The 27,191-nt window shown below is 39.9% G+C and overlaps 1 protein-coding gene across 2 annotated transcripts; it reads left to right on the forward strand.

Moving 5' to 3' along the window:
• The first annotated feature begins 1,321 nt into the window (after positions 1-1,321).
• INTS8 (integrator complex subunit 8) lies at positions 1,322-26,662 on the forward strand. 2 transcript variants are annotated; one of them, XM_026841792.1, is made up of 26 exons: positions 1,322-1,494; positions 4,230-4,370; positions 4,787-4,858; positions 5,996-6,047; positions 6,942-7,124; positions 7,589-7,696; positions 8,424-8,579; positions 9,071-9,171; positions 10,573-10,714; positions 11,914-11,984; positions 12,123-12,298; positions 13,141-13,274; positions 14,370-14,480; positions 15,143-15,344; positions 15,890-16,011; positions 17,074-17,258; positions 18,796-18,829; positions 19,519-19,575; positions 20,565-20,626; positions 21,663-21,781; positions 23,526-23,629; positions 25,194-25,244; positions 25,808-25,881; positions 25,956-26,020; positions 26,124-26,167; positions 26,457-26,662. In XM_026841792.1, exons 2-26 carry the CDS (start codon positions 4,252-4,254, stop codon positions 26,571-26,573), a joined length of 2,661 nt encoding a protein of 886 aa, XP_026697593.1. In that variant the 5' UTR covers positions 1,322-1,494; positions 4,230-4,251; the 3' UTR covers positions 26,574-26,662. The 2 variants fall into 2 exon arrangements, with proteins under 2 accessions (XP_026697593.1, XP_026697592.1); XM_026841791.1 differs by lacking the exons at positions 1,322-1,494; positions 4,230-4,370 and having other exon boundaries at positions 4,787-4,869.
• Positions 26,663-27,191: the final 529 nt, after the last annotated feature.

Consider the following 27,191-nt stretch of genomic DNA (forward strand, 5'->3'; position numbering starts at 1 on the left):
CGGCTGCGCATCGGCGCCGCCTCCCGCCCGCCCTCCTTTTTCTCCTTGCTCCCTCCCTTGCCTCGCCTCCGGGGAGGCGCCGCGGGGCTTTGCTTCCCCGGCGCTGGTAACGCAGTGGCCAGCGATCCCGCACCCGAAGGACGGGCTTAGGGGCGGAGGGGTGGGTCTGCTGCTGAGTCTGCGCTGCCGTACTGGCGGCTCCAGGGGTGGGAAGTCCCGGTGCAGAGGGTGGGACAGGGACGTCAGGCCCAGCGGGCGTGCAGCCGCGTCTGCAGCGTTAGTTAACGCAAGCAGGAATTAATTTTTCTCGGTTTATATTAATTTTATTATTTAATAACTTCATTTCTTCATCTTTCCTGTGTGGTAAATAACTTTCTGCGGAATTGTTACAATTTGTTTGTTTTTACGATGTGTTGGTTGTAAAAATCATTACGATTTGCAGCTGGTGTTCATCCTTTGAAGTCTTGGTAGCGTCAGGAACTAGAGTTCTTTTGAAGGTTCAGTGCTGAAATTCCTGTCTTCTCAGACCTGGAATGAATAGAAACCTAGTCTGATGCAGAAGTAACCATATTTAGACGTAACTGACCTTTTGGCAATCATAGGTGGGAATCATGTTTTTCAGTACCCAAATTCTACGAACAGATGGAGGGAACAGGAAAACCTGGGACAGTGTTTCCTCTAAAAAAAGTAAATTTAAACCCAGTCAGGCTATATCTTTGTGGTTAGATCTTACATTGCTATTTTGCAATTAAAAATAATGACTAATGCTAGTTTTATGTTTCACAATGTTCAGTGAGAGTGTAATAGCTATGATTTGGCTTCAGTTTTTCAAAGCAGCTCAAAGGTACTGGAGAGACTGCCTTATTGTAAGGGAGAGATTTGGGTGTGCTTTTTTTTGGATCAGTCTGAAGGTATCTTCTAAATGTATTCAGAAATGCCAGCAGTTGCTTGTAAATATATTTTAAAATACAGAAGAGAATTACAAGTAGATCTTTTGTAACAACTAACTTGTGTTTTCAGTAGGCAACATTTATTTTCTTTAGATGCAGGTAATGAAACATAATTAATACAAAACAGTGAAAACAAATGAAAATTTAAGAGTGTGGTTACTATGGTCAAGTAAACTTGAAGGTTAAACAAAGGTATTTTAATAGTCTCATTTGAGTCGCCATAAGGAAGATATCCTTTAGGATTAGAATCTGCTCGGTGACATCATCAGTCTTACAAATGACAAGGAGATAAGATCCCTGTTCATAGCTGCAACAAAACTTAATTTATGGGTTTACAAAGAATTTGAAGAGTGGCTGTGCTTTTTGCAGATCCGCCACCTGTACAGCTGATTGTCCAGTTCTTGGAACAAGCTTCAAAACCATCAGTGAATGAGCAGAACCAAGTCCAGCCACCACCTGATAACAAAAGAAACCGCATTTTAAAACTTCTTGCTCTTAAAGTTGCTGCTCATCTCAAGTGGGATTTGGATGTATTAGAGAAAAGGTATAGTCTGTACTTCTTCATGCTGAAATTACTAAACTGAAGTGGTTTGATATCTGTATTTTAACAAATGGAATTCTGTCTTGCTCCCTTTTCTGACAGTATCTTCCTTACATTAAGAAGAGTCTTGGGTGTGACAACTAAAATCAAGTTCAATTTCATCTGTGAGTTAGAAAAAGGGTTTGATAAAGACAAAGTCTGTGAGCAAATCAATGCTGTTTATAATTTAGAGAGGAAGAATAGTGGGTCTTAGACCTTAAGATTTGCACATCAAAACTGCATAAAGATTAGTTTTATGTTACTTTTTTCAGTGACAAAACTAGCTTAAGTTTCCCTATTGTGACATGCTTGAAGTTGGAGGTTTTGCTCCAGTTTTGTTAATGTAAAAAAACTCCATACATCTATGAACTAGATCACTGAACTGACTGGTTGAAACAGATGAACTCCACCTTTGAATTTTTCCTTTGAATTTATTTAACTCAAGTTCAGCTGCTGAATGGTCTCATGAGGTAGAATAGTTGGGAACTTCTTTAGTCTTTCAGTACTAAGCACATTAGGGAGTTGCACTTAAGTGGTGCAAAATCTTAGTGGGGCAGTACTTGCCCCAGTTGTAACTTGCATTGAACCATTCAGGTTGGAAAAGAGCCTTAAGATCGTCAGGTCCAAACCCATTAACCTAACACTGCCAAGTCCACCACTAAACCATGTCCCTAAGCACGACATCTACATGTCTTTTAAATACCTCCAGGGATGGTGGCTCCACCACCTCCCTAGGCAGCCTGTTCCAATGCTTGACAACCTTTTTGGTGAAGAAATTTTTCCTCATACTCAATCTAAATCTTCCCTGGTGTAACTTGAGGCCATTTCCTCTTGTCCTATTTCTTCTTACTTGGGTGAAGAGACCCACACCCCCCCTTACTACAGCCTTCTTTCAGGTAGTAGTAGAGAGCGATAAGGTCTCCCCTGAGCCTCCTTTTCTCTAGGCTAAACAACCCCAGTTCCCTCAGGCGCTCCTCCTAAGACTTGTGCTCTATACCTTTCACCAGCTTTCTTGCTCTTTGGACACGCTCCAGCAACTCATTTAGTACCTTCCTAAAATGCAGGTATAATCCTCATTCAAAAATAAGCCCCACTGTATGACACTACTGTCCTTGTTTTGAGTTTTGATAGGATTGTCCATCTGTGGTGCTTTTTGGGAACCAATCTGAAGTCATTTCCACTACTAACTTAGCATTTCTATATAGTAGTTGAGAGTTCTTGTTCTGTTTAGCTCATGAAGCCTAAGATTTTTTTTTTAATTAAGAAACATGGTTTTGTTTTCAACTGATTATAACCAAAGGTTCAGTCAAAAAGGAATGAAATTAACAGTTTGAACAAAGTTTTTCTTCTGAAATTTCTGCTGTTATAAACAGTTGAATGATGTTCTACTTATGCCATTGAAAACAAGATTCCTGGACCGTAGTAAAAACAATGTTTGTTAGTTTAAAATAATAGCTTGATAACAGACCTGGAGTCTGATATAATGCAAGACCTAGAATTTGTTAAACATGAATTCTGGCTTTAGTTGCTGAAAGTGTAGTTTCTCTGATTGTTTTCAGTGCTGGTTGCAAAGAATGCAATTTTTTCACAAGAGCAAAGGTACTTTGGCAATAGCTGACCACTTCTAATTTTAAATAATGTTGGAACTAGTAATGGTTTTTCAGTTGTGTTAAATTATACCTCAAAAGTGTGGAGTGATGCAGTCCAGCCTGCCCGCCTTGTCATTTTATCAAGGAAGGTTCTGTCCAGCTAATGTATATTTTACATAATACAACTTAGAGTGTGTCCTGGTTCAGCTAGGATAGCGTTAAGTTTCCCCAGCAGAGAGGGGGAAGGGATCTCCAGCTGGGTTATTCATACCATGCTGATGTCAGGTCCGGCTGCAGCGGGGGAAGTTTTTTCCTTTGTGGCTTTGGTGGCGGGAGCATTGTGAGCGAGCCGTCTGTTACCATTGCAGTATTTCTCTGTATATCTTTTGTCTTGTTCACTGTTACTGCTGTTCATTGTTGTTTATCATTGCTACTGTTGTTGTTCAGATTGCTTATTACACTGTTGTATTAAATTTCTTCTTATTTTAACCTGGGGTTTGTGCCCTACTTGTGCCCGAGGGTGCAGGAGGGACAACAGCATCGTGGTCTCCGGTCCTGGCAGGGCTTAAAACCATCACAGAGTGTCTACAGTGCTCTATTCTAGTTCCTAGTCTTAATGTCCCTGTTTGCTGGTGGGTGCTGCAGAAAGGGAGATAAGCCAGACAGAGAAATGTTCCCTTTATGTGAATGGGAAGTTCCATTTGCATTGGAAATGTGGTTATTTACCTTCTGGAAGTATGATCTGGGACTACTTTGAAAAGAATTTACTAGCTGAGACCTGCTGTTACAGGTGACTGGAGCATTCTAGAGATATATGTCTGTATGGACTAACACAGTGGCGTGTAGTGGTAGTTCAGCTGTCAGGGCAGCCTTCTTCTTGAGCTTAACTTATACTGCTAATACTGGTAACTGCTTTACATATCTGATCTGGAGTGCCATCTGATACAGAGCATTTCATTATGCTAAATAAACATACTACCCTTACTTCCGTGGGATGTTAGGTAATAATATAGTACTGAATAGTAGCATATATTATTTAAACATTCCAGAAGTAGGATTACTATATGAAGTATCTGATTTTCTCTCTCTTTTTTTTTTTTTTTTTAATAGCTTGTCTGTTCCTGTATTGAACATGCTACTGAATGAACTTCTGTGTATCAGCAAAGTTCCCCCAGGAACTAAGCATGTGGATGTAGACCTGTCCAGCTTACCCCCAACTACTGCAATGGCAATACTACTCTACAACAGATGGTAAGCTATTTCAAGGCAATAGTCTTAAAATTATAATAGAACAAAGCCATGTTTTCTTCTATCTATATATTTGTACATAGGAGAAGGAATTTCAAAGTAATAATTTTGTGACCCGTAGGTAGGTTACAGGATGGAGCTGAGTCTGAAAAGCTATTCTACAGCTGATTTTGTTCCCTAAAAACATAGTCAAGGTTGTGGTTTGAACTGTCACCTTATAAAGATAAAAATCTTGCTTTTAGCTTTTTATGGACATAAGAGCATTTCTTAAATATTAGATGTGCTCTTGACTAAAGGATGCATTCCAATGGTATAATGAATCTGAAATGATTAACTGATGATTTTAAGAGGCATGTAACCTGCTTATTACAATTCTGAGACTAATTACTGTTACTTGCTTAATTTTCTCCCCTCTGTAGGGCCATAAGGACCATTGTTCAAAGTAGTTTTCCTGTAAAACAAGCGAAGCCTGGTCCACCTCAGTTAAATGTGTAAGTTACAGGTATAATTCACTTGTTTGTGTATTTTGTAATCAGAAATTTAATTTCTAAGTGGATTAAATCATATTAATAACAGTTGTTTAAAATGGCTAGTTATAACATGGAAAACTTGCATTTATTTCAAGTATGTTCTTATTTTCTTGTCAGACATGCTTGATATATGTATGTACTTGTCTGTTGTTCTACTCTTTTAATATGTTATCATCTCTGTGATTTCATAGAGGCATGAAAAATCGTGGGAGAAAGGGAGATGGCATTTTGCTTGGGCAGAATGCTTATTCTCTAGTTTAGACAGGGTACACTTCTTGTTTTCACTTACAGTAGCTTGCTTAATATGGTTGTTTTATTATAGCAGTTCACCACATTATGTATGATAACCCGAGGAACAACAAAGTATTTTAATTTGCTTCCTTAGGCAATAATTTGTAATGTAAAGTCAGTATTCATTTTGTATTCTTGAAGTTGTGTAGCTTTAGTTAACAACCTGTCCTTGGAATTGACTTACTCCCAACTTTACTGGAGAAATTTATAACGTGTATCTCAGTGATACTTTTCATGTGTTTTATATTAATTTTATACTCTGGCATTAGGGCATACTTGTTTGGAGAATCTGTTAAGTATTTTGATTAAAAATACTCTTTTACTATAAATCTTGTATCATTCTATATATATCAGAGTCTAATCCTAAATCAGAAAATTCTGTGTGGGGAAAGAATTCTTAAATACTCTTAATTTTTACATAAACACATGAACGTGCTTCTGCCCCTGATGCATGCTTGAGAAGACTTAAATAGCTAACCTTCAAGAGACTTGAGGCTGTGGAAGATGATTTCTTCATGATAGTTTTGCTAATGTTAACAATCTGATTTTTAAAGAAAAAAGCAATGAAAAACTTAATAACTTCTATTCTTATTGAACCACATTCTCATCCAAAACTATCTTTTTGTTACATAAGTCTGTAAGTAGGTAGATAAGAACAGTCAGTCAGTAGTCCTGCATAATGATGTTTAAAATGTAATTAAGCAAAACTTGCTATGAATGAATTGCTGTGGTCTTAGAACATGAAGTAAAATAGCGTGCAAGTTTGCTTTATAATTGAGATCCTGACCTTTTCTCTCCGTTTTCCAGAATGAACCAGATGCAGCAAGAAAAGGAACTAACTGATAATATCTTGAAAGTGGTGAGACTTTTTTTCCCCTCTTATTTTTGCTTGAATTTCCATGTAAATACAAATGGACAGGAAATAAACAGTTGCATCACAGTTTTGTTGGATTTGGTACATTTACCTTGTTATTTGCTACAGTTCCACTGCATGCATTTTGGACAGTGTTGTCTCTGCACTGTTAGAAGTATTCTTTAATCAGCCGATCCTTGGAGCCATATGATTTGGGCAAGCCTCCACAAAATCAGTGTGTGATTAGTAATTAAGGCTGTACCATGCTTGAGCTGCAAAATTGTATGGCAGCAGAATTCAACACTTAAAATATTTTTTTTTTAAAGGACTTAATAGCTGAGTGTTTTCTGTATGTAGCTTTCAACAGAATGCTTCCATAAGTAGTATAGCTCATGTTCCTACTCTTGTACTACTTGGAATCAGTTAATGAATATACATTTTCTACAATTTTTTACTCTTACGTTTTTTCAGATGATCATGAATGATGTTTATCTGTTTTACCACTTGATCAAAATATTTGAAAAAAACCTTGCTGTTCCCATAGAAGCTGGTTTTGTTTCAGCTGTGAAATAATAACATTTACAGTCTGACTGTTGCATAATTTGATGCTTCAAAATGGGCAAAAAGGTACAGGTGAAACAGGAAAGTGTTAGTTTCAGTTGGAAGCATGGGTTTGATCCTGTTTCTCTGAGTACCTGAAACTGAAGTCACGCATCTATTGTACAAGAAATACAGGAGCAGATTCTACATAGTAATAAGGCAGGTGTACAAGGAAATTATTTTTTTTTTTTTTACTATCCTTTCACTGTACTGTTACATTTCTAGTGTTGATTTAAACCCAGACCTAAACTCAAAAACAAGAAGTTAATTTTTTTCAATGCATCATTTGAACTATTGCAGTTGAAAGAGCAGGCTGCTGATTCCATCCTGGTCCTTGAAGGAGCACTTAAATTAAACAAAGATCTTTATGTCCACACTATAAGAACTCTGGATTTATTAGCCATGGAGCCTGGCATGGTGAATGGGGAAACGGAGAGTTCCACAGCTGGACTGAAAATCAGTGCAGAGGAGATACAGTGCCAGGTAGCTTACATTCTGTACCAAAGCTTTCAATTTATATCTGTTTATTTTGATGATGTTAAGTAATATTTTTGAGATAAATAGGAGTAATTTTCTATTAATATTTAATGTGCTCTTTTTTAATGTAATGAGATATTACTGACTTCTTTTTATGTTATTAGAACCTTTTCAACACTGTAAATATTGTTGCTTCCCCTCACCCCCAAGCCCTCACTTCCTTCCCCCACCGCAGGCGGCCATTGTATGGCAAGGACATCTTACTACATTATGTGGAAATCATTCTGTAATTTTCTAATACCTGTGTAGAATTACTCATACTGTGTACTCATGCAGTGTATGTTGGTACATTAGATAAAGCTAGTAATAGTTTAAAGTACTTGTAAGGTTTGAGCTGAAATATTTAATCTTGACTTAATATGTTACATAAATTTCCAAGATAATGTGGTTTATATCAACGCTGTTTGCAGGTTTGCTATGATTTGGGTGCAATCTATTTTCAACAAGGAGCTACAAATGCAGCTGTTCATGAAAATGCTAAAGAAAAGTTTTTCAAAACAAAGGAGTTGATTGCAAAGGTAATGAGTGTTTTATTAGTATGTATGCTCAACTGTTCTAAAACAACCTATTGCTTCCTTCTCTAGCAACTTAACTGTTAATGGTACACATTAAGTGTAGATAAGTAAGTTTTTAAAGGAACTTAATGGGATTTTTGACAGCAATTTTTGTTTTACATTGTGCCTTATTTGAAATTATTAATTGACTGCAGTATATTGCTGCTTCGTTCTACATCTTGTAATAAATATTCTCTTACACAAATTGTACTGATGTAAGAAATGCAAGAATATCATCTGCAGTACTAATATTAACTGTACAGTATATTCTGTGTCCATTGTGGTGATGTATTTTTGAGTAAGGTAGCCATAGAGCACTTCCTATTCTTTTTTTTTTTTTTTTAATCTATTTTCTAATTTCTTTGGAAATCAGATTGTCCGTGTTCTGTCCTTTTAAAAAATACAACGTTTTCATTTACAATTAAGGTATGCTTCCTTTTTTATTTTACTTTGTATTTATATTCCCAAAACTGCAGAGCTGAGATTTTTATTTAACTAGACAAAACATGGTCTTAGCTGTAAAGAGCACATACAAAAGTGTGCTTTTTAAAAAACGAATTGTGTACATTCACATTCTTCTGTTGTTTTGCTGCTACTTAGGGGAACTGTGAGTTTCCATTTTGTGTTTCTGAATTAAGTTTATGTTTCATAATATTTTGGCCTCATAAGATTTGATTGACTTACTTTTCAGAATGGTTCATCGTCACTTCATTTTACCATAGATGAAGAACGGTTGGCTGGGTACTGTCAAGCCTGTGGAGTTCTTACCTCATCTTCTGATGATGCATCTCAACAGGCAACTCCTTATAGCCAAATCCATAGCTGTATGAAATCTGGCAACTATCAGGTAGGGTGCTTAAATAAAGCCACATATATTTGAGGTTTTTTCTATCATTCCATATAGGTGATTCTACCTGAACTGGTAGGGATTTTAATAAATCTAAGTCTTCCAGTTAACCATTAACATACTGTTTTAGAACACATGTATATAGAATATAGCATGATCTGATACATGCTAGATTAAAGTATCTTGGATTCCATACAACGTAAATAATTTCTACTAGCTGATTTATGGAATTTTCAGGTAAAATCTAATTTTCTGTGTTTCAGGAAATGTTGCTGCTGAGATATGCAAGTTTGGGTTTTTTTCCCTTGGATTCTCTGATGATAGAGAACTTTTTTGTCACTTGGGCCCTTTCTGGTTGTTTAATGAATTTTAGTATTACATATGGGTGCAAGCTCCTTGTGTTAGTCTGGTCATTTTTACCAAATAGAAAATTACTTTATCTGTATCTTTTGCATTATTCATTGACTGTTCCAACTGTGTTTGTATTATAGGATTTAGTGAAGATATTTCTTGAAGATAATCTAACCCTCAGTTTACCTGTTCAGTTCAGGCAATCGGTGTTGAGAGAACTCTTCCAAAAAGCTCAACAAGGGTGAGACATTTAATAATGATCCACTCAACGAGGATGAAAAGCAATTTTCATGAGTTACATTTTTCCTGGAAAGTATACACAGTCTTCTAACAACAAATTACTTTCTTCCAAGAAACTTCAGCCTTTATTTCTGTTAGCAGTAGTCTAAACTGCATCCTCCAGCTAAGGAGCTATGTTGTTATGTATCTCACTGTGGCCACATCTGGGAAAAATGTAATGATTATTAACACTTATTTTTACCACTTTACTAGTAAGAGTTTTTTATTTATGTCATAATTGTGCGTGTGTGTGTGTATATATATAAATTTATAACTAAGTTAATGCCTCTTTAGAGGTCTTCTAAAACTTGAAGTTAAAGCTGGTCAGGCTAACCATACTAAGCGGTAATGTTGTAGAATTGTGCTTCATTGGGAACACTGGCAGTGTAGTTACCTGTGATTAGGAGCCTTGTGCACTGCTGACTTAGCCTAAGGCTGAAGGATTGGTATGGTACATTTATAGTAAGAAAACATTTATAATAGAGAGAATTAGGCACACTACAAGGGCAGCTTGTGGATGACTCCCAAATGAGAAATGCTGAGTACATGGCCACATCCAAAATTCAACCTTCTGTGGAGCTCAGGCACTTGAATCAGGGCTGTATGGAAAGCATCTCTGTATAATAGTGATAAGCCTTCTCTGGAGGGAAGGTGCGTACAAATATTTCAGTTGAAGTGAGAGTCTCAGTTTTACAAACGTGTGTGAGGAAAAGCAACGGTTGATGGTGACAGCCTCTTGTTTAAGAGCTTAGCAGTTACTGAATTCAGCTTTCTCTCCTGCCAGAGAGGAGTCAAATAAACATCTCTTAGAAGAGGACCTTAGAGGCTGTAGCTTAGCACTGTGTAGGGATGTTTTAATCTCTGATATGGCTGACAGGGACTACCTTCAGTGATGAGTGCTAGGCAAAATGATGAGGAGCATGACTTCACAATCTGGTCAAAGGGAGCCATAAATTCTGGTTATTTTCTTTGATTTTTGTCCAATAGTTGTGTATTCTGAGATGCATAAGTATTTCTGATGTCTTTGGGGCTGTCAGCCATGGTCAGGGCATGCTCGCTGAGAAGCAATGCATCTTTGTGTCAGTCATGCCACTCTAGTTGGAGTTCCAGTGGTGCTCAGGCGGAAGCAGTGATTAAATCTGCATGTGAAACAGAGCTATGGGCAGGGAGGGAATTTCTTTTAAAGAAAGTGAGGTCCTGGGTAAACCGAAGTAGATCCTGAGTAGAGTTTTTCTGAGTGTAGTCTTGGACAGAGGCATGTGCTTCAAACTTGTCTTGGGATCTGCCCCCTGGAGCTTTGCTGTGATACTAACTCTGTGTTTGTCAGAGACATTCCGTGGTCTTTGGTTTTGTGTTCATGCAGGAATGATCCTCTGGATGAAGTTTGTTTCAAAGTGTGTGTATGCAACACAGTCTGCGATGTATTGCAGGGTCGAACAATTGATATTCAGTTTTGTCAGCTGTTCCTGAAACCCAGCAAAGAGAAAATAGACTTTCTCCTTGAGGTAAGAAATTATCTGAAATACTATTTAGTGAGATATCTCCCCATATAACTGTATTATTGGGCAAGTAATGCTCAGATTTCTGAAGCAGAGACAAATACTTTGTAAGGTAACTTCTCAGATTTTATTCAACTTCTTTGTAGTCAGTACAGTTAGACTCAGTGATCAGTCTTGCATCTATATTTGTATCTTTGTTTCTATCTGTTGGGTAGGAACCAGTGTTGACCTGTTACTTCAGCTTGGATTTGAAATTGCTGCTATCAACAATATAAAGATATTGTTGAACGTTTGTTTTCAAGGAACAAAGAAAAAAAAATTCCAAAGCAGAGAGAGATACTAGAAAGAGAATTTATCTGTTGAAGAGGACCACTTTCCCTTACCGTTTTTGTTGTAAAAGTTAGCATGTCATGAAGTGATGCTGAGTTACCTCTCCTGAACTACCTCACACAGTTACCCTGTGTGAGACCTAAATTCTTATACTTAGTGAAACCTTTTATGAAGCTATTCTTGTCTAAACTAAACTTAATCCTTTTGCTGCTTTGCTGTTATTTTCATATCTTCTTTTCTTAATTTGAGCCTTGTCTTTTGCATGTCTCTTCAAGCACGTGGCAAAAATTGACTTGCAGTATTCTGTACTTCAGAGCAAGTAGAAGCTGTTCCATCAGCTGCTCATATTGCGACTTAATTATTTTTTTTGTGTGCAATATTTTTATTTCTTGCAAGCTGACAGTTAAATTCAACTGTCAAGTTATCCTTCTACTGCTGCTTTTTTCTTTTTTTAAAAAAAAGTCCTAGTCAATCTTATGTTTTTGCACTTAGAAATGATTCATTTTAAAACTCACATGAAAGGGCTTTATTATGTACTTCATGATCTTGTGAGGGTGACTGATACTGTGTCACTCTGACTGATACTGTGATACTCCAGCACACCTAAACATCAAAGGAATAGGAAAAAGGAATGTGAATTGTGTCTGAGGGAAGATCACAGTTGTCTGAAGCAGCCTGGCTCGGGCATATGTTGAAAGAGAACTGACCCATCTGTGATGGCTACAGTGTTTATCATATAAATTTGTTGCCTGACAGGGAGGATTACTGGCTCATACTAATTGAGAGTCAGAAAACTGGGCGATAATATGGTCTGTAACGTAAGTATTTTAACAGTTCTGAGGGACTGCTTAATTATTTTCTGCTCTCTTTTCCAGGTTTGTTCAAGATCAATAAACTTAGAAAATACTACTGAAGCGTTGAAGAGGAAAATGGCATCATTTCTCAAGTATGTACCCATATTAAGATAACATGAATTTACACTGTATAAACAATGTAATAACGCACAATAAATATTTCAAGAACTTATAACTGGAAAAATAAGCAGCAGCTTCATGTTCATGTATTTACTTTTTTATTTGTTTAGAAACTTGTGTTTGGGTTTGGAAGATCTTCAGCTTGTCTTTATGATTTCATCACATGAGCTATTCATAAAACTGCTGAAGGATGATGAACGGAAGCTGCTTATTGATCAAATGCGGAAGAGATCTCCTCGAATCAACCTGTGCACAAAACCTGTGACTTCTTTTTATGATATCCCAGGTAATTTTCACAGCATTTCCATTAACATACATGTAGGCAGTTACATGTTTCCATGCTTGAGGTTACTATGTGTAGAATTGTTCTCAGAAAAAGTTTAGAGAGAATACTTCCCATGTTTAGTTGGTGAATGTCCTACTCATTCAATCAGGTGGCTGTTACTTGCTTGTATCTCAGCTGAGTGTAATAGATATGCTCAAATGCATGTGTCCTGGCTGAGTGAGAGAGGGGTGTGGTAGTTGGTTTGAACCAAACCTGGCTGCAGTGGCTGTTCCCAGAATGGGCACCCTGCCTCTGTATTTATACCAGCCCTAATGCTCATGTGACTGTGGTGACCTGGACCAGGAGTACCATCTGAAGTTTTAAACCTACTAAAGTGAAACACAGATCTTTTCAGCCAGTTCATTTCCCAGATATAGCTGGCTGGCTGTGCAGCTGCACAAATCAAAGCTAACATTATTGGTGCCAGATGGTGACTCCAGCTGGAAAGAACTTACCTTTCCAGCTCTAATACAGCCTTGCATTGACTTAAGCCAGTTCTGAAAATTCATATTTTCACTAAGGCAGTGCAGGAACCTGCTTTTTTTGTGCAGATCATGAACCTATTGCTTTACTGTGTGCTGGTGTGAGACAAGGGGGCATTGCAAACAGTCTGTTAGGTCAGGGGAGCTGGGAAGCTAGCACAAGGTGTTTGTGGAAGGGCACGAAAGGATGTACAGGGCCTGGAAAAGTGTTAATGTGTCTGCAGTTCTTACTGTGTTATGTTTAAAGTGTTACAAACTAAAGAAATATAAATGTCTGCATTAAGAAGGAATATGCTGGACACCTGATTGCTTTTCTTCTAGCTTCAGCAAGTGTCAATATTGGCCAGCTTGAACATCAGCTCATATTGTCAGTAGATCCTTGGAGGATTCGTCAGATCTTAATTGAGCTGCATGGTATGACCTCAGAACGTCAGTTCTGGACAGTTTCAAATAAGGTAATTTATTTCATGTGGTCATGAGAGAGTGTAATTCAAGGGCTGGTTAGGTATCATACTGCAATGAACAGTAACATTTTTGTCACAGATCCTCAGTATGCTCTCCCCCATCTCAGCACGATGGTGGCTTAATAAGAACGATGATACATGCCTAAATTCACGTTCTCTAACAAAATGCATAAGCCTTGTTTTAAGGAATTACTGTCTGTATCATAACCTTATCTTGTGAGGATAAAAAGATTATGTAGCTTTTGCTTTCAGTGTTTTGACCAGTTAGCAATATTATTTTAGTTTAAATTCCCATCATTAAAAGCTGTCAGCAAGAGAGATGGAAGGATTTTTTTTTTAAGTAGGGATTTCTTGTCTTTTTTTTTCCCTCCCCCTCCTAATTACTGCATATTCAGAGTATAAACAAAGTAGGGTAGTTTGATATTTTTATCATACTTACAGAATCATAGAATGGTTTGAGTTGGAAGGGACCTTAAAGATCATCCCATGGGCAGGGACACCTTCCACTAGACCAGATTGCTCAAAGCCCCCCCCAACCTGCCACATAGGGGGCAGCCACAGCTTCTCGCAGCAACCTGTGCCAGTGTCTCACCACCCTCACAGCAAAGAATTTCTTCCTTATGTCTAATCTAAATCCACCCTCTTTCAATTTAGAACTGTTTCCCCTCATCCTATCCATACACCCCCTGAAAGAGTCCCTCCCCATCTTTTCTATAGCCCCTTTAAGTACGGGAAGGCCACTAGAAGGTCTCCCTGGAGCCTTCTCTTCTCCAGGCTGAACAACTCCCAACTCTATCAGCCTCCTCACGAGGTAGGTGCTCCAGCCCCATGATCATTTTTGTGGCCTCCTCTGGACTCTTTCCAACAGATCCATGTCCTTCTTATGTTGGGGGCCTCAGAGCTGGACACAGTACTCCAGGTGGGGTCTATACAAGCAATACGTTACTTCTGATTAGATGTAAAAATGAAAGAGTTGACACTTAGATGTCAATCACTTTCAATATTTTTTTGTTTATAATGTTTTAAGCAGTGATGTGAATTCTAAAACCTGTTTCTGTGCAAATGTCCTATGTATTTCTCTCCCAGTGGGAAGTACCAAATGTTTACGGCAATGTTATTTTAGGAATCAAAGACAATCTGACTAGGGATTTGGTCTACATCCTTATGGCGAAAGGATTACACTGCTGTGCGATTAAGGTGAGCAAGCCATCTGAAGTTACTGGTGAGTTACTTTGGACAGTTGAATTTTAACAACACTGAAAATACGGAAAGCCCTTTCTGAGAAAAAGAATTGAAGAAGTGTGAGATGTGTGTCCTATAATGGTTACGTTTTTCTGTCTTGCAAAGTTCCCTCAGTAGAGCCAGGATAATGGCTTTCTAGTGAAATAATTCCAGTAATATAAATAATTCAAAGTTTTGATTATGAGGTACTAAATCATGTTGTATCTAAATGCAGCTGTGGTTGGAGTTACTGATAGGAAGTGCTATTCCTCTGGTTGTTTTACATAAGGAATTTATTGGAATGATGTTTTATTTTCCTTGTCATTGACAATACTGTAGTTTGCTAAACTACAGGGTAAACCCAAACTCTACCAAATATGCCAGTAGTTACTTCTGGTATGTTTTTGCTTAAACCTTGATTTGCTTGAAAAATATGGAACTGATGCAACTGTTAAGCTTAATAGCAAGTCCAGAGGACTCAAAAATGTAAATAGAAATTGTGAGATACTTGAGCAATGATAATGATAATGGTTTCCAAGGCTGGTTCAGCCAGGATAGAGCTGAATAACACTTTAACTCTTAGTCTTTTCCCTTATGAATCCATTAGGAATCATTAATGCATATCCTTTTTATTGCAGGATTTTGTACATGCAAAACAGCTTTTTGCTGCTTGCTTGGAGCTTGTGACAGAGTTTTCTCCAAAACTACGTCAAGTCATGCTGAATGAAATGCTACTTTTGGACATTTACACTCATGAAGCTGGAGCTGGTGTTTCTGGAGAACGTCCTCCTTCTGATCTTATAAGCAGAGTCCGAGGATATTTGGAGATGAGAGTGCCTGGTAAGTACATTGCTGTCTTTTTCTTGAGATACAGTAAAGCACAAAGTTTGAGAGAAAGGAAAAAAACCCAACTTTGTATTGTAGATTTACCTTTTAGGTGTATAATTGGAAAAACAATAGTGACGTTTGACATGGGTTTTTAGTGAGTCTTTAGAAGTTTGGTTAGTTTTACAAAGCTGGAAATGAGAACAGCAACATCACGATGCCTACATACTGATAAACACTGACAGTTCCTGTTTAGTGCCACTTAAAGGACTTGAACAGGATAAATGTCTGCATTTTTACCTGAGAAGTTTTGCTGGTTGTTAAAGCAGTCTACATGGTTTCACACTGAGAGGCTAATGTAGTACTGTTGTGGTTAGAGGAAGCTGTTGTTTCTCCTGATTTCCAGAAGTGAGGTCTCTTGTAGGGCTAAGCATTGTGTTTTTCTGTGATAGATTTGGAACAGAAATAGCTAACTAGAGGGAATTGGTTTTGCTTGTTTTCATACAACACTGTTTTTGAAGAAAAAAAAAAAGTTAAGCAAAGAACTTCTTTTGTTCCAGATATTCCTCTTCGACAAGTTATAGCTGAGGAATGTGTTGCCTTCCTGTTAAACTGGTGTGAAAATGAGTATTTGACCATGCAGGTTCCATTACCTCTGGTTCAAACTAATCCGTATGTAAAGGTAATGAGTGCTCAATCTCAAAGCTTTGTCAGGCTGTAATTGATTTTTTTCCTGTTGAATTCTTTTGTACTGTTAAAAGCATGTACCCTTCTGTCTCAAGAATGTCAGGTTTTGTGACTATAAGGAATTAAGTTTGGTGTAGAAAACAGCAGGGCTAAGCAGCAAGTGTGTTTGACAGTTGACAAAAGCTATGGAGGCTGTGCTTTGGGAACATATGAAACAAACTGCATCTTTAGCCATTGTTGGCTACCAGCCGTGGTGGGTTCCAGAAGCATCAGGCATGTGTGGTTATGATCCATAAGCTGATTGAACCCCTGTAGCACTTCCATAAAGGACTCTCCTCTCAGCTGGCACTGAGCCTAGATTCAGTAGGAGGTATGAGAAGTGTATAGATCTCAGGCTTCATGTCTGGTGGTGTTTCTGTTCCCAAGATACTTGTTCTCTAAATGCGCTGTAATGGTTCTATTTTTTAACCCAACACCAGTGTTGAATTTCTGGAGATGTTCAAACACTGCCTTTTTTAAACTTCATTTTCAAAATTATTTTACAGGAGTGTTTCTACTTCAAAGTCAGGCAGTGGAGCTGAATGCTGATCATATTACAGGATAGATTCATTTTTGGCCTGCTCTGCTTACCTGTGGTATTTCCTAATTTCCATTTTGAGGTTCAGCTTTTTCTGTATAGCAGAGGATGCCAGTTTCAGTTCAGATTAGTTATTATATGAAAGTTAAGGGAGTTCTAGGGAGCCAGTCTTTATAAAACTGTATTCTGTGGGTTTTAGGTCTTATGCAGTATATTTAAGCAGAGTGTAAAGCTTGTTTTCTGGAGCTTGCAGTAATGAAATATATCATAAGGAAAGTAATAAAGGGAAAAATTCTCTTGTTTAATTCCTGTCTTCTAGGTTTCTCATCAGTGTCCTCTGCTGCAAAATTTAGGCATAATGCTTTGTAGTTTGTAACTTAAAATCATGTGCTTAGCCATTTTAAATGCCAATAATTCCTTTGCTGTAGTCAATATTTGGAGAAGCTATAGTTACTGTATTTTTTGTCTTGCATTGCATAGCTGGGTCAGCTGCTGGCTGCTACATGCAAAGAACTTCCAGGTCCCAAAGAAAGTAGACGGACAGCTAAAGACCTTTGGGAAGTTGTTGTACAAATCTGCAGTGTATCCAACCAGCACAAGCGGGGGAATGATGGCAGAGTGAGTTTGATAAAACACAGGGAGTCCACGCTGGGCATTATGTACAGGTGTGTTTTCTTAAATTATTTAAAAATATTTTTGAATTCTATGTTTGACACCATGTTCCCTTCAAAAATTGTCTGGATTCCACTGTCAGCAGCTGGTGGGCAGCAGCTAAAGATCTCTTGAGTGAAGAGACTGCCACTGCCCACTGATGATGTTGGGTATTGTTGACTTTCCTTTTCAGAGAGAGAAAAGGAGTATGTGTGTTTCAGGCCAACATACAGACACTGAAGCATATGTGCTTGTGCTCCCGTTAAAATCAGCGTAGATCTTCCAGTAAAGTCAATGGCATCTAGAGGGCAGTTTAGCTGACCAGCTGGAGGTGTCTGCTTTACATCAAATAGAATTGCTCTGCAGACTCTGACTGTATCAGTTTACTACTTCTATAACTGTATTACAGAATCATCTAGGTTGGAAAGGACCTTGAAGATCATCTAGTCCAACCATTAACCAAAGCATTAAGCACCTTCCTCACAGCATAGGTGTATATACTTAGCTTTAACTTTCTGACTCTAAGGCTAAATGTTACTCAGTCTTGAAATGAAATTCTAGTTCATTTGAGCTCCTGGGGAAAGGAAGAAACTACTCTTGACGGGAGTAATTTCATTGTCAGTTACCTAACCTCTTGCCAGTCTTAGCCATGACTGACTGACTGATTCAGGACTCTCTGATTTATCCACTTAGTAAGTGTTTTCAGCTTGTTCTTAAGTCCAAGACTGATTATAAGTTGCCTGTTACGGTGAATTCTGGAATGTATGATTATATTGAACAGTTCTTGATGTTAAAAACATGGAAAAGGTGCCCCGGTGAGACTGCTGACAACTTTGCCTTCCTTACACTAACCAGGTTAATGTGTGCCTAAAAGGCTGCTGCTTTTGCTTATGCTGCTGTGCGATGGGTGTAAGAGGTTACGTGCTTGCTTTAGGTTTCAGTTGTATACTCTGGCAAGGTAAAGAAGTGGGTACAGGTGTACTCTAGGATACTGAACCTTTTCTGACCTCTCTGATTCAAACAGTAAATGTCAGTGACCCTGTTGTTATGGAAAAGCAGCAGAGAAGCCTTTTCCAAACAGGCTGTCCTTGTCTGGATTGTTTTATGGTGACAATTTCTGATGTGACATGTCAAGGAAATCAACGTACGTTATAAATGATCACTGTGTACCCTCTTTTGTAAGCCTGTAGGTCATTGTTGCAATCCTAGCTTGGAGAATTACAGTCCAGTTCAACTGCTTTCCCTTTTAGAGTCAATGTTAGACTTCCTGCAAAATGCTTTTCATGCCTTTTACAGCTTGATAGAATAACATACGCTTCTTATTTATACTGTTTTAAGTGTAAAAGTAAAAATTGCTAGTGACTGTATTAAAAGCGTGTGGCCTGCTTGAGCGTTTTCGGTTACATACCCTGCATTTGTAAGCTTAGAGGTGAAAGGGCTATTTTGGCAGGTGGAGAATTTGCTTTACTGAGTCTCATTTCCAGTATATTAAGTTTGCATATATTTTTTGTTGTGAACGTTTACTTACATGGGTATTTGTCCCTAATTTAGGAGTGAGTTGCTGTCCTTCATCAAAAAGCTTCGGGTAAGTTATAGTGGTTTTGAGAATGTGTTTGCAACAACAACTTCCTTTTGATGTAAAATTTTTTTTCTGGACTTTTCCTGTTAAATTCCAGAAAATCTGACAGCTATATATGTGTTTTGTATGGCTGAAGAACTCCTGAATTTGCTGTATCTGCCATACAGCAGTGTGGAATAGCTTGTGGAGAAAAAAAAAAGAAAAAAACACAAAACTATGCTGAATTCTGACAGTGGAGATCTGTTAACATTAGGAGCGTATTTTATTGCAGCTGTCACGAAACAAAGCATTCCTTTTGGAGGGAGATGGAAGCTGCTACTTTCATCATAACTAAGAAGCAGAAGTAAGAGGAAGGGAAATTGTTTATAGCTTATGGGTTTGTAAATGCATAGAAAGTTGTGGCATACCTAGCTTAAGTTTAAAGTTAGGCAGTAGCCACAAACAACATAAAGATGTGTAAAACCTATGTAGAGTTTATATCCAAGGAGTTGTTCAGAAAAATCTGAGGTAATTAAAGACTTCCTACAGAAGCTTTCCCACAGTATCCTTGTGTTGCAGGATTTTTAACAAAATATTGCCCTATTTCAATAGGAAATAATGGTGTCAGAACTTCTTACATAGCTTTAAAGGTTAGGGAAGAAAGTGGAGTTTTGTTAGTTCATGAGAATACCTTTTTTTTTTTAAATTCCTTGCAGGAACCATTGGTTTTAACAACAATATTGTCCCTGTTTGTCAAGCTTCATAATGTTCGGGTTAGTATGTATAATAATACATGGGATTGAGGGCACCCTCAGCAAGTTTGCTGACAACAGCAAGCTGTGAGGTGCAGTCAACACACTGGGGGGAAGGGATGGCATCTAGAGGGACCTGGGCAGGCTTGAGAGGTGGGCCTGGGCAAAACTCATGGAATTCAACGAGGCCAAGTGCAAGGTCCTGCACATGGGTCAAGGCAATCCTTGATAGAGGCTGGGTGATGAGTGGATGGAGAGCATCCCTGCAGAGCAGGACCTGGGGATGCTGGTGGATGGAAAACTGACTGTGAGCCAGCAATGGGCACTTGCAGCCTAGAAAGCCAACCATATCCTGGGCTGCATCAAGAGAAGTGTGGCCAGCAGGTCGTGGGAGGAAATTTTCCCCCTCTGTTCTGCTCTTATGAGACCCCACCTGCAGTCCTGTGTCCAGCTCTGGGGCCCCCACCATAAGAACAGGGACCTGTTGGAGCAAGTCCAGAGGAGGCCACAAAGATGATCAGGGGGCTGGAGCACCTCCCCTGTGAGGACAGGGTGAGAGAGTTGGGGTTGTTCATCCTGGGGAAGAGAAGGCTCCACGGAGACCTTATTGCAGCCTTCCCGTACTTAAAGGGGCTACAGGAAAGATGGGGAGGGACTCTTTATCAGGGAGTGTAGGGATAGGATGAGGGGGAATGGTTCTAAACTGAAAGAGGGTAGATTTAGATTAAACATAAGGAAGAAATTCTTTCCTGTGAGGGTGGTGAGGCACTGGCACAGGTTGCCCAGAGAAGCTGTGGCTGCCCCCTCCATGGCAGTGTTCCAGGCCAGGTTGGACAGGGCTTTGAGCAACCTGGGCTAGTGGAAGGTGTCCCTGCCCATGGCAGGGGGGTGGAACTAGGTGATCTTTAAGGTCCCTTCCAACCCAGACCAGTCTATGATTTTATGATAAACATCTTACATAATTTTCTTGAAATGTTTCTCTTTGTAATTTTTCTTACCATCTTTCTTAGGAAGATATTGTGAATGATATTGCAGCAGAGCACATTTCCATCTGGCCCTCATCCATCCCCAAGTAAGATGATAATAAAAATAGAATTTTCAAAATGCACGTTTACGTAATTGGTTTGGTTCCAGTTACTGTGTATTAGTTAACGTGTGTTAGTGTGGTTTCTGCCATGTAAGGGCATCACCAACCCCTGTTGTGTTTGTGGGTAGATTGGTCGGATTGCATGGGGATTTTTGCGCCTAATTTGATGGTCCTGATGGAGATCCAGTTACAAGAAACTGAGGGGGTTTTAGCTGTTTTTAGTAAAGCACTTTACTGAGCTATATGTAACTGTGTGAACTATGTAATACTTTAATATGAAATAACTAATATTTTTTTAGTTCTGTTTGAATAATTGCCAAAATACTAAGTGGTATATGGTATGTATTGATTTGTTATGGCTGGATTGAACTGTATTTGTCCAGTGGAGTTTAGAGGCTCTGTCAGGCTAGAACCTCACTGTTTCAGATTCCTTTTATGCACTGGGAGAGATGACTTGTGAGAGGACATGTAATGCTTAGTGTGGTTAATTTGTCTCTAATTGTTCTGACAGAATAGTCTCATTGTTACTGATGTTGACTTCAGCTTATATTAATAAGGTCAAGCAGAAGAAAGTAGTTTTCAATGTTACCAGAATTTAGCAGTAGGGTGAGAAAACACATGTTTTTAAAAATGGAGATTCCACATGAACTTTGGGAAAAGCTGCCCAAGCAATGTGCCAAACCATTCCCAGCTTTCCTTTACAAGCTAGTGCCACAATTTTCCAGAGATTGCTGTCTGTGGCCATTCATGTAGATGCTGTGATAAATTGGTAGTGGTTTTGGGAGTTGTCTTCAAAATTCTTGTCTAGAGCCCTTTTTATGGTGTCAGCCACAGATTAAGGTCTGATTTCTTTGTCCAAGTCTGTGAAGGGTGTATTTGTTCTGTCAGATGTACTGTATTGGAAAAATTCAACAGTAGTCTTAGTCAACACTAAATCTTTCCTGGAGTTATTTTTGCTTGATGCTTAATGCAAGGTGCTTTGGCCTTAAACTGGATGACTTTTCTTTCTTTTTCCCTGTAGTCTTCAATCAGTCGACTTTGAAGCTGTGGCTGTTACAGTAAAAGAACTAGTCAGCTATGCATTGACTATCAACGCAAACAACCACTTCTGGTTAATTATTCAGGCAGATATTTATTTCGGTAAGTGAAACCAATGTCTGTATTTAGCATGTGTGTAGACGTACCTTGCTTCTCTGAGATTTGCTTAACATAACCCTCCTTCTATTGCCTCTGATTTTGTCTGGGAAGTTGTCTGAGTCCACAGACTGAGCTTTCAGTGGGTCATACAGACTTGTTTTTAGGGTAAGGGAAACCTCACCATAAGAGTCACCATTAACTTTTTTAGTGCAGTTGGTCCATGAGTGCTATAGTTATGCAAACCCCTAACATTCAAGTCTTTTATTAAGTTGAATGGAAAGTTGTGTGAGTAGTGCTTGCTTTTAAAAGTGGAGATCGGCTTCGCTGGAGCAGAAGACAAGCAGAGTGGAGAGGATCTCTATATAGTATTTGTAAATGAGAAAGCATGAACTCCTGATCTGGTATTGGTTGTGATGGGAAGCTCTTTCCTGTCGTTCTGTCCTCACCTCTCAGTTCCCCAGTACTTGTCCTTGCTCTGCAGCTGGGAGCAGGCAGCAGAACTGGGACAGGAAGCATTTCAGATTCCAGGCGGGCACCATAACATGCACCCAGACTGCACCAGGGCAGTGGCTGCCTGGAGAAATCCTGCCCAGCCTATGTGACAATGTGCTTTGTTAAGCTCCCCAGTCTAGAGTCAGTTCCTGGGGCTTCAGTGTGAATAGAGTGCAGAGAGGCAGGTGCTGAAGAATGAGCTTTCAGAGGATAGCCAGACAAGTACGGTACTGCCCTGTGCATGTGCTAGAGAAGGACATGGCCATAGCCATAGCCACCCTCAAGGCTTTTCTTCCATTCAGATTATCTGTTGAGACCACTCTAGTGAAATTTAGCACTTGTGGCAGATGGTTCTCTTCTGACAATAAGACAAGGTATGTGCTGTGCCTCTGCCATCTACTTGCTGGTGCTTTGGCAGGAGGCAAGGTGCAAATTTCCAGATCTCTTCTTTGGACTGGAAGGATGTCTGTGGTGTGCAGTAAGATGTAGTGCAGAAATCCTAGCCTGTTGCTTCCAAAGGAGACAAATTTTGTCTAGAAGATGCTTTATAACCCTTGGGGTGAGGGGAGGGGTCGTAATTTAGCACTGTCACCTTACAGATGGGAGAGTGATTCAGGGTTATAAACTGGCAGTATTTACTGCTTGTACAAAGTGGAACAGCATCCGAGACGGAGGACGTTTATGTAGGGATTCTCAGAGACCGGTACCTGGAAGAGCAATGGTTGGAGCACTCCTGGCTCGCATCAGGTCTGTATTTCAGCAGCGGCGTGGACAAGCAGACTGCTCTCGCCGCAGAGCCGCTGGAGGCTGTCTTCACATCGCTTCAGTTAGAACTCACTGGGCGTAGAACTAGTGCTGAACCCTGAGGTGTGTGTGGTGGCATCAGCTGGCCCTCTCTAACTCACGCCAACTGAACTCATTCACTACCACCCATGTGCTAAATTCAATGAAGGCAAACTTCTTTTGCACTCCAAGGTTGATGGATTTAAGATCAAATATCTGAAAAGCAAGCAGCAATTCTCAAAAGGCAGAACTTTGCCTCTGTTGCTAGTCTTCCTAACTGTAGCTTTCTATCACTGTTTTACCACCTTCTGTGTGTCTCTGCTTTTTAAACAATGATATGGAAGTCACTTTCCCAGTACAATTCAGCTATGAGATACATGTATCTGAGTAATTCTATAAACAATTGATAGGAGTCTTAGAAATAGCTGCTGTGTTTACTTTTAAGACCTTATTTTGCTTTTGTCCACTGCAGCAACGAATCAGTATTCAGCAGCCCTTCACTATTACCTACAGGCAGGAGCTGTATGCTCAGACTTCTTTAATAAGATGGTACCACCAGATGTGTACACAGACCAGGTGAGTTTACAATGGGATTAAGACGAACAAAAATAACTCTTTGGGTTCAGTAAGCCCCCTAATCCTATATAAAGACAAAACTGTTCAACATGCACACATGCCTGTATCCTATGAGATTTTATATCTTGATGGATTTAGGGATATGAATCATCATAGATCCATTTTTCTTTGCTTGTTGCTTGAAGGCTGTAGGAAATCTGAAGCCCAGGTGGCTTTTCCGTTAGTTCGCAGTCTGAAGGTGTGGAGCTGCCAGCTGAGACAGCAGTGGTACTGTGCTCCTGTGCGGTAGTGACAAAGGGAAGAGCCAAGAGCACAGGCATCACCATGTGGCATGGCGATCCCCAGCTGGTCCCTGTGGGGCCGCAGTGTTGTGCGGGGCAGGGCAGTGCGGCCATGCTCGCTCTGCTTCGCCAGCTGTGCTGGAGCGTGGGTCTGAGCCTCTGGCCAGTGGAAACATCTGGCTCCCACTGTGCTTCTGGTGCTGGTATCGCATGAGTGGAGCCTGCTTGCTTCCACCCATAGTGCAGACTAACATAAGTGTGTTGTTTAAACACTCCTAAAATATTGTCTACTGTAGCTAACACAGGTTGAGGGGTGGGAGTGTGGATTGTGTTAGGAGTGAGATCCAGACAACATTGATTCCTTTTCACACACACAGGCAGTTATTTTTTTTCCCAGACTCTGACAGTGAGCAGAGCTGCATCGCAGCACTGTGCAAGGTTGTGTGGAGATGGGCGGGGTGGTAACCTGTGCTGCCTGAGCCTGCTGGAGGCATGGTGCTGTACCCCTATACTTTACAAGTTGCCGTAACAGGTGCCTTGTCACTTGCTAGTGGGCTGTGAGTGAGAACCTCTTAAAAACTGTGTGTGGGGTGGAATCTTCAGTCCCAGCCACAGTCACTGTAACCCTTTATCCGGGCATTTGTCCTGTTCATTAGGAAACTGCTGTGTTACTTGTAGACTGCGTTTCAGCAGGTGATAGGAAGGAACTGTCTAGGCCCAGGGAAGGAGGTTATTTACATCCCTTGTCCGATTGCTGCTCCTTCCATGTTCCCGTTCATAGGCCAGGCGAGAGCTTTAGACGGTGGGATCCAGATCACTCCTGGCCACTCTGAGCTGTGCCTGGGGCTGGTCTCCACTGATGCAGGAGTGCCACTGGGCCCCACGTGCTCTCACACGGCAGCTCTGCCACTCGCTGGCACATGTCCACCTTGGGTGGGGGAGCTCTTGGGTGGGAGCCCACTCAAGGTGCTGTTCTCACCCGTGTCCAGCCCTTTCTGTGGGCAGCAGGAGGCAGTGGTGAAGCTTTGTAACAGGCCCTGACCTGCCTCTTACAGGAACACTGTGCTCTGTTCTGTAGCATGCACCATGCCCTGGGGAAGTCTCCTGAGTAAGCTCAGCTGGTCAGCGGATGTGCTAAAACCCAGGAATTGTTGGGGGTTGTCAGTATATGTCCATAGCTACTTCGCTGGGTCCCTTGTATTTAAAAAATAACAAATAACTGCTGTTTGTGTCCCAGTACTAGCAGCTCAAAACTTGTTATTTGTGTTTTAACCATTCTGTAGGTGATAAAAAGAATGATCAAGTGTTGTTCTTTACTCAACTGTCACACCCAGGTAAGAGATGAAACATGGCAATAAATAAAACATTCCTTTATAAATATTTTTATATTAAAAGGGGAGGGGAGAACCTTCTAAAAAGTAAAACTGAATCCAACTTCTGTTGTAAACGCAGTCTGCAGTAGAGTAAATCTTGTTACTGTTGCTTTAGAACACTACAAGGACTGAAATTAATGAGTAAATACACATACAGTTGGAAACATTGTAAAATGTAGAAATAGGGCTTTTTTTTTTTTTTTTAGCGTTGAGAAAGGGTAGAGAATCTGTGGGGTGGTGTTGGGAACCTGGCCTTGTTCTTTGGAACTGCATGTGGCCAGTGTTGTTTCACTGGGATTGTTCATTCCCCAAGAAGTAACAAGGCTTCTGCTAGGTCCCTGTTTCTTCCTTTCCTTGACTGCTGCGGTTGATAACTTTGTGTATGCTTTTAAACAGAGGTGCTCAGGACTTGGTTGCTATGGAAATGAGCACTTGATTAGGGTGTGATTACTGAGGTGTGCCGTGGAAGATTTCAGTTTGTGAGGAATTAAGGCTGTCAGCCACCTGTGAGTCTTCCCTTACAGGTAGCGATTTTATGCCAGTTCCTCAGAGAAGTAGACTACAAAACTGCGTTTAAGGCACTGCAGGAACAAAACAGGTAAATGTTAAAGTTTATAAATACACATGCCCAGTATGTGAGTGTGTTAGATAACCTAACCTGTACTCTTCCAGCCATGATGCCATGGATTCTTACTACGAGTACATCTGGGATGTCACCATCTTAGAGTATTTGACATGTATCCTTTTAGTAGAATAACACTATGGAAAGCCCATACTGGATGGTCATGGCTGGAAAAAGTCCCTTTCCCATCCAAGTCTCTTTTCTTGACTCACCCTCAGATCTCCATCACAAAAGAGGCGAGACTGACAAGCGGCAGATAGCAGTAAGTTAGGGGGTGCTTGGGGATTATGGGGTTTCCTTAGTGTGTGTTTCTCTTTCCCTGAAACCATCTTTGAGAAGAATGGTCCCTTCCAGTTTTAATTTCATTGTGTAATTTCTTAATGTCTTAGTTCTTAGTCTGGGTGCTGATGGGAAGTTGCTGGTTTAGGGGTGGGGTGGCAGAGCCTGTTACAGAAATAAACCACCCCCTGACATGGTGCTGAAAGCGCCACGCAGTGAAGCAGTGTTACCCAAAGGACTGTCACTAGGGATCTCTCTTCCTTTGCTTCAAGATAAAAGCCATTGGCCAGACAGAGCTGAATGCCAGTAATCCTGAGGAAGTCCTACAGCTTGCTGCACAGAGAAGAAAAAAGAAGTTTCTTCAAGCAATGGCAAAACTGTACTTCTAATCTAATGATGGAGGACTATTATAAAATGGATGGAAGTGAAAAAACTCAAGACTCTTATTTTTTTAAAATTCTTTTAAATTTTTATACAACATTTACAGTCTAGTATTTTTCTTTTTAGAAATAGATGAAATCTTATAAAACCCTTATTTTTACAAACTGTACAGAAGGTTCCACAATGGCTTGTTTGAAGACATAGATTCAAGTTTGCTAAGTTAGCGAGAGTTTGATGTGGATGGGGGAGGCACTTGCTGTTCTAATGCAGCTCCAGGGGCTGCTCAGTGTCACATAAAACCTGTCCCTGGATGTGGGGCACAGGTAGGAGCATCTTGAGAGAGGGAGGAGGACTGATACCCACCTGTCCCAGTACTGTCCCTTCATCACAGAAGTGATTCAGAGGTAGTGAATATTCCAAGGAAAACACAGTAGTTAATGCTGTTTATAAACACTGATAAAATACAGCTTCATTTAGAATGCTGTTCCTATGACGTGAATGGTTGTAGAGTACCCAGCAGCCCACTTTTTTTCATACCCTCTCCAGTTCTCATTGTTTGTTCTTGATGGTAGCTGGGTCATAAAACATCACCCTCCTTTCTTCAGGCCTGTGCTTCTTCCAGTGAG

This window comes from Athene cunicularia, assembly GCF_003259725.1.
Source record: "Athene cunicularia isolate RWA chromosome 2 unlocalized genomic scaffold, athCun1 chr2_part1, whole genome shotgun sequence".
Lineage (NCBI taxonomy): Eukaryota > Metazoa > Chordata > Aves > Strigiformes > Strigidae > Athene > Athene cunicularia.

Coding starts and splice junctions, on each gene's coding strand:
- INTS8 (XM_026841792.1), top strand. CDS start 4,252: ATGCTACTGAATGAACTTCTGTGTATCAGCAAAGTTCCCCCAGGAACT. Junction 14,481..15,142: donor TACACTGCTGTGCGATTAAG/GTGAGCAAGCCA, acceptor TTTTTATTGCAG/GATTTTGTACATGCAAAACA. Junction 20,627..21,662: donor TGGCCCTCATCCATCCCCAA/GTAAGATGATAA, acceptor TTTTCCCTGTAG/TCTTCAATCAGTCGACTTTG.